The sequence below is a fragment of the Acanthisitta chloris genome, unplaced genomic scaffold, assembly GCF_000695815.1.
Source record: "Acanthisitta chloris isolate BGI_N310 unplaced genomic scaffold, ASM69581v1 Scaffold46292, whole genome shotgun sequence".
Taxonomy (NCBI): domain Eukaryota; kingdom Metazoa; phylum Chordata; class Aves; order Passeriformes; family Acanthisittidae; genus Acanthisitta; species Acanthisitta chloris.
The window spans coordinates 1-6,754 of record NW_008661893.1 but is presented as its reverse complement, the minus strand read 5'-3'; the positions used below and the strand labels follow the sequence as shown (position 1 = coordinate 6,754).

Below are 6,754 nucleotides of genomic sequence, written 5' to 3'. Positions count from 1 at the left end.
GATGTGGCACTTAGTTCCATTATCTAAGTAATGACAATAGGGTTGGATTTGATGATCTTGGAGGTCTCTTCCAACCTGGTTCATTCTATGATTAAAAGTACCCACTTAAAAGGTGGCGCCTCAAGCCAAAGGTCTTATGCAGCTAAAGGCACTAACTTATTTATTTGTAAGAAACTTTTTTAGTTCAGGATTGGGTCTGAGGATTTGGCCATCTGGTTCATCAGAGAAAATTAGAAAGATGTTTTTCATGCAATGCCTGCCGTTTAATAGATAATCCTTCTACTTTATTCTCATAAAGAAATGGTGCACTCTGACATCAATTTGAATCTCTGTCTTAGTGCAGTTTTCTTTATTGCCTTTCTTTCCCACCCCCCACCTGTAGACAAATCCAGAAGACCTCCAAGGAACACTTTCTGTGTGAACTGCATTATGAATAATAAATGTTTGTGTTCCCATGTCGTTTCCCATGAACTCTTAAATCTGCAGCACACAGAAGCTGTGGAATGGATTTTGTTCGAACAAGTGTTTTATCTGTTCCACGGATTTAGGTGCGAGCTAGCAACACGTACGATCTGATTTACAAGAGTGGGCAAGCTGGAATTAACAGAGCAAGTGTGTCTATTCACTTTGATAATTCAGACAAGAGCCGAAGTCCAATAGGATTTGAAAGTAGTGATGTGATCACTGTCACTAGGCAGGTGAGTCTTTAATATCTGTGTTGTTTAGTAATCTGTGTACATTTTTGCCATGCTCAATAGAGTGACTGATCAGTGAACCTAACGGGTCAGTTTTAAAAGTGCCTGAGTTTTTGCAATTGAGGCAATTCTACATTGCATCTAGAGTGTAGTTATTAATCCAAAGTGTAGGGGCAGATTCAGTGTACTGGATTCAAAAAAAAGGAATTACTTGGGAAGTTATTTTGATATTGTTAAGTGCATAATAACATTCAATAGACTGCAGATCAATAAGAGAACTTGAACAGAAACATAATGATAATAATGAAATAATGTTCATAAAGCAAGTTATAATTTTCTATTTTGTTTTTTTCCTTCTGCTTTCCTGTCTTCGTCTTAATATCTGAACTGTGTGTTAAATTTGGTCTCCAAGAACAAAGGAACTTTTATTATTCTGATGAAGGTGTTGGGTTTTGAGGGGTTTTTTTGGTTGGTTGGGTTTTGGGGGCTTCTTTATTTGTGTAGGGCCTTTTGAGTAGAGCTATTGGAAATTTTCTCCTCAGTATTGCCCTCGATGACTGATTATGTTCTAGTTGGACATTTTAAATGTCTCTTCAGTCTAACAAGACCTGTTTTCAATGTTCTGTATTGTAAGCACATACACGTATGTGCAAAGGTGTAACACGTGTGATTTGCTCAGATTTTTTATTCCTTATTGCAGTTTATTCTCACAATACCAAGTGATTTTTAAACAATTCAAAGTTTCTTCCATGTCTTCCCTTTCTCCAGATTGCTTTCGGAGGCAAAAGTAAGTACTTTATCAACGGCACGAATGCTGCCAACAATCGTGTGCAGGATCTCTTCTGCTCTGTTGGGCTCAATGTCAATAACCCTCACTTCCTCATTATGCAGGTATTGTCTATATGTCTTTATAAAATCCAGAAAGAACAGAACTTGCACTAAATTTGAGGCAGGATAGATAATGGGAGAACACTTAATTCCCTAATTGGAGTGACATCTTACCGAATGAAAATGAAATATCTGTTAAATGGTTAACATTTCTGGTACAGCACAGTTTGTCCTTAAAACATGTCTTGTAGCACAAGTCCTCATGTAGCTGTCACGTTAGCAAGCTTTTCCTGAAACGTGCTCCAGTTCTATTTCGTTTTTTTCTCTTTAACAGATAGGTGTTGCTGTTACTATTATGCTAAAATGACAGATTTCATTTCCTCTTATTTGTGTTTCTTGTTACACAGCATTTTGAATAAAGTTGATGTAAGTGCCTTAAGTTACGACAAAAGAGGCTGACCAAATGAAAAGACACTTGTTAAGATCAACACGGGGACTAGACAAGTCTCTGAAATATTTGCAAGGAATAATAAAACAGAGCAGGATTTATTGTATCAAATGGAACTGTCCCAGCTTGAGGCAGAGGTGGGGACAGGGGCAGGGCAGTTTTGGGCCTGTTCTGCTTCTCCCTAGTTCCATATGAGCTAAATTGTCAAAGGAGATGGTTTATGATTAGGAGCTTATGCAACATCAGCAACTCGGTAAGACTCTAGAACAAAATGTGTGTGTTACTCCTTTAATATGTAGTCAGAAATGAGGAAAATGAGTCTGAAGTACAACCTAAGGGCTGTTTCCAGCTTGCTACCTGAAAAAATGACTTATTTGAACTTGGAAGAGTGAATCAGTTGAGTATGTGAGATTATCCTTGTAGCAGAACAAAAAAAAAATAAACATGTTTGAACTCATAGTTCGATGTGTGGAAAGTGAGAGGGGTGAGTGGGGTTTGGCTTTCCTTTTTACTATTGCTTGGTACAAAAACACTGTCCTTGTTTTATCTTTCTGTCACCAGGGACAAATTACGAAGGTTCTAAATATGAAGCCACCAGAGGTAGGAAAGCTGTGGGAGGTGTTTGTTTCGGGGTTTTTTTAGTCTGAAGCTCTACTGAGTTGTTCTGAATGATAATCCCTTTTTTATGAGGGTGGCAACAAAAATATGTTGGAGGGAGGTGAGGTGTTCAATTGACTTGAACTTATCTAGCATAATTTTTGTTGCCTTGCTTTATTTTAGATTTTAGCTATGATTGAAGAAGCAGCTGGTACTAGGATGTATGAAACGAAGAAAACAATTGCTGAGAGAACCATAGAGAACAAGGAATCCAAGCTGGAAAGCATTAGGAGGGTACGACATGTTGGAAAGTAAACTTAATTTCATATTTGTTAAAGATAACTGAGTAATTACTGTGGTTTTTAACTTGTAGAATATTCAGTTTCTGCACCTGGAACTAGATATTCATTCTTAGACATGTTTAGAATTAAAAAAAAAGTCAGAATATATATATTCTGTTAATGTGTTTCAGATCCTAAATGATGAGATCAACCCAGCTTTACAAAAACTGCAACAGGTACGGAAAAATTAGAAGAGTGGTAAGGTGGGCCCTTAAAGTACTGAAAAAAAGCTTCAGCTGCACTGAACTGGTATTTGTTGGCTAAAACAGCAGCATGTTTTCAAGCTCTCTGGAATCTTTCAGGATGAGTAAATTTTATCATCTTTCCAAATAGAGAGAGACTGTGTCATTCAGGACTTCCAGGAAATCCTAGAGAGGAATTGCAGGGAGAAGGAAGAAAACAAGAGAACTAGATTAAAATAGAAGATAAAAACATGCCTTAGTTCTTAAAAAAGCTTATGTGAAGTGATATTTCTGCTGTGCAGTCAATTATGTGAGTGTTGTTTTAGTGAGATTTTCCTAAGCGGCCCTGCAGTGTGCGATGCAAACTTTATTACTTAAGATAGAGAATCCTTCCTCTTGCCTACACATGCAAGTGTTTAGAAGTGCTTAGAAGATTTCAATAGCAGTCCTACTTAATATTACTTTTCCATCAAATTTTAGAGCTGTTTTTGGTTTTTAAATTTTTATTTTTGTCTTTTCAGGAACGAGCACAGTGTATGGAATACCAAAGAATAGTGGAACGTATAGAACGTTTAACCCGCTTGTGTTTAGCATATGAGTTTGTTCTGGCTGAACAAACACAGATGTCCTCCGTGGATGTTTTAAAGGAAATGCAGGCTAATATAACAGAGCTTCAGCTGTCAATGGCTGAAACTGAGAAGACGATGAGGCAGCTAAATGAAGAAATAGTGGAGATGGAAAAGAAGAGGGATGAGGTGAGTGAGAACAGACTTGTGTTCATCTGAATACAAGTAATTATGATGTGGGAATTATTCTTACAGTTAATATACCCTTGAATAATTATCTTCTTCTAGTGAATTGTTTAGATTATGCACTGCTCCTTGTCATTCTTGGCCATTGCCTAGAAGAACTCTGTTTAAAATTTTAAAAGTTTTTGTGTCTGAAATGCTTTACTTCCAATTGCTGTCATAGAAAAATAATTGAAGAATAGGAACTGTTTTCCCTCACGTTTCCACTCTGTGCATTTGATGGTAAGTCTTGCCTGAGACATTTTTCTCCCTTTTTGTTGGTGTCTCAAAAATGCACTACAAGTAGGAAACTCTTGTTCAACAAAAATCAGTACTGACTTCAGTTTTTTGGGGCAGTAAATTTGGTTAGATACAGGGTGGCCCACAGGGTCTTTAGATGTGTGAATCCGACTTCTGTACAGGAACGGTGTCCCACGGTGTGGGATGAGGTGAGTCTTCAATAGTAGCTTCAGGCTAGGCTGGATTTCAGAAGGGAGAGAGATTCTGGCCTGTTTGTATTGGAGTCTGACTGCCTTCTTGGTGAAGAATTTATCTCTTTTGTATCTCGAGCTGTGAACCGATGAACTGTGACAAATACTGTATTGGTTTCTCAGGCTAAATTAAATTTCCCGTATTTATGGTTGTAGGAATTTGGTGGTACACTCCATTCGCTGAAAGACGCTCTTTCGGAAGATCAAAGAGTTCATACTAAAGCACAAAGTGCCCTTGATCTCAAGAAGCAAAACTTAAAAAATGAAGAGACTAAACATAGTCAACTGGTAACACGTATACAGAAGGTAAAGTATTTGTATATAATTTTCTTTACATGCTAAATTGATTCAGACTGCAGTTACAACTGTTTTTCCTTGCCTGTTGTGGTAAGAAAAATCCTATGATAGGTAAGAATTACCATCAGGAAAGAAGAAACAAATGTAAGGGCATTGTTTAATTTGTTCAGCATTGGTAGTAGGTGCCCATCAGAAGCAAGCATGATGCATATACAAAGCAAGTGCAACCCTTTATGGTTCCCAACCTTGTATTAGGCTCATAAGAAATGCCTGTGTCTTCAGATTACGATGCTCTCTGGACATCTGTTACTCTTCAAGATTAAATGAGAAATTTCTACAGTGCGTATTTCTGACAGTTGGTGGGGGTTTTTTTATGCATGAGCGACACTGAAGATTACTTTTTAGATATTGGGAAGAAAGAGATAATTCTCCTAGTTCTTTAGCAGTAGTCATCACTTCCTATATTTCATGTCTATAGATCTTCAGTGCTTCATGGGACAAGTATAGGTTTGAAAGTATGCAAAGGCATATTGTAAGATTACAAAATCTAACAAAGGGTCATAGAAACGTAGTTGACTAAACTACTCATAGCTTCTCATCTAAACAACACGAATTTCAAGTTAATGGACTCAGGTTTTCTCTTCCTTTTTTTTGTTTTTATTCTTCATTTTGCTGAAGGATTCTATGGTATATGTGTCAAAGGAGAAAGTATTAAAGAAGATGGAGGAAGAACTAAGTGCTTTACAGGAAGAATCCAAAAAAGATGCAGATGATTTAGCTGCAGCAGAAAAGCATTTTCATTCTGTATCTGCTGGCCTGTCCAGCAGTAACAATGAGGAAGAAGCTACTCTTTCTGAGCAGATGATTATCTGCAAAAATGAAATTGGCAAAGCAGAAACAGAGGCTAAACAGGTAAGAATAAAAGCTCTGCCTGTCTCACTCCTGCCTTCCTGCTTCTTTTGAAAATTGACTGCAAATCAAATGACACACTCTTGAAAGGTAAGTGAAAAAGGGCACATGGTATCTATGCAGTATATTTTACAATTGGGCCTATGCATTAAGGTAACTTTTTGATAAAATACTAAAAATTATATCCTTGCATAGGAAAAACCCTTAACATTGCTGTGAGGAAGTATTGAAACTGGCATTTGAGACATAGAGTAGGAGTGACTGCTCAAAAGGTTGATGATACTGGATAGGAAAAACTAAAGACTGCTGTCTGTGTGATACACATTCATACTAAGAGATTCCTATAGCAAAACTTAATGGAATCAAACTAAATATCCTGAAGACTGTGAATGCGTAGTTTAGAAGAAACTATTTTCTCCTCAGTTAAATTGTGCTAGTCACATGTCTGAAAGAGATGACACTTCTTTTGTCGTAAGATAGGAAACCTCTGTTGACTAGTTATCGCAATAGAAATTAAATTTTCACAGTTGAGAGTGCACCTTCCTTGTGTCAAGGAAAAATTCTTTTGGAGAAAGTAACAAGGACAAGAGTGTTCCACATTATTTTACTTTGTTTCTTCTCAAACTCTGTTCATGTGCTCGTATGTTGTCCTATCTAAATACAAGATCTATGTCTTTATTTCCAAATAGTCTTTGCCATTATTTTCAAAAGCCTAAGCTACTTCGGGGCATATTTGCAATCAGTGGAAAATTTTGCAAATTATATGGGCAGCTTGTTAGTGCAAGTGTTCTAAATCTGCATCTGCAAGATTGTCTTTGCAGATCTGGTTCCATATTTGCTAACTCCTTACAGGCTGAAATGAAGTTGAATTATATACGAAAAGAGTTGAAGACAAAAGAAGCTGAGGTTAAAAAGGTGGATGAAGGCTACAGGAAAGACCAAAAAGCATTTGAAGCTGTTGAAAACATGAAAAAAGCCCTAGAGAGCCAAATGAGGGAGCTGAACTATACAGGTTTGTACAGACTTCTGATGCATAATCTGGGGGAATTCTGGAAAGAGTACAGAAGTGTGGTGAGTTGACTCTGACTGGATGCTAGGTGCCACTCTATTACTCCCCCTCATCAAGTAGACAAGGGAGAGAATATATAACAAAAAGCTTATGGGTTGAGATAAGGACA

The 6,754-nt window shown here is 37.2% G+C and overlaps 1 protein-coding gene across 1 annotated transcript; it reads left to right on the top strand.

Annotated features, from left to right (window-relative positions):
* Positions 1 to 548: 548 nt before the first annotated feature.
* On the top strand, positions 549 to 6,588 carry SMC2 (structural maintenance of chromosomes 2; the record flags this gene model as incomplete). Its single annotated transcript, XM_009070354.1, has 9 exons — positions 549 to 698; positions 1,464 to 1,586; positions 2,533 to 2,571; positions 2,752 to 2,862; positions 3,041 to 3,085; positions 3,613 to 3,846; positions 4,527 to 4,676; positions 5,346 to 5,579; positions 6,429 to 6,588. Coding segments are annotated over 9 exons (1,246 nt in total), but the record flags the coding sequence as incomplete, so codon positions are not given.
* Positions 6,589 to 6,754: the final 166 nt, after the last annotated feature.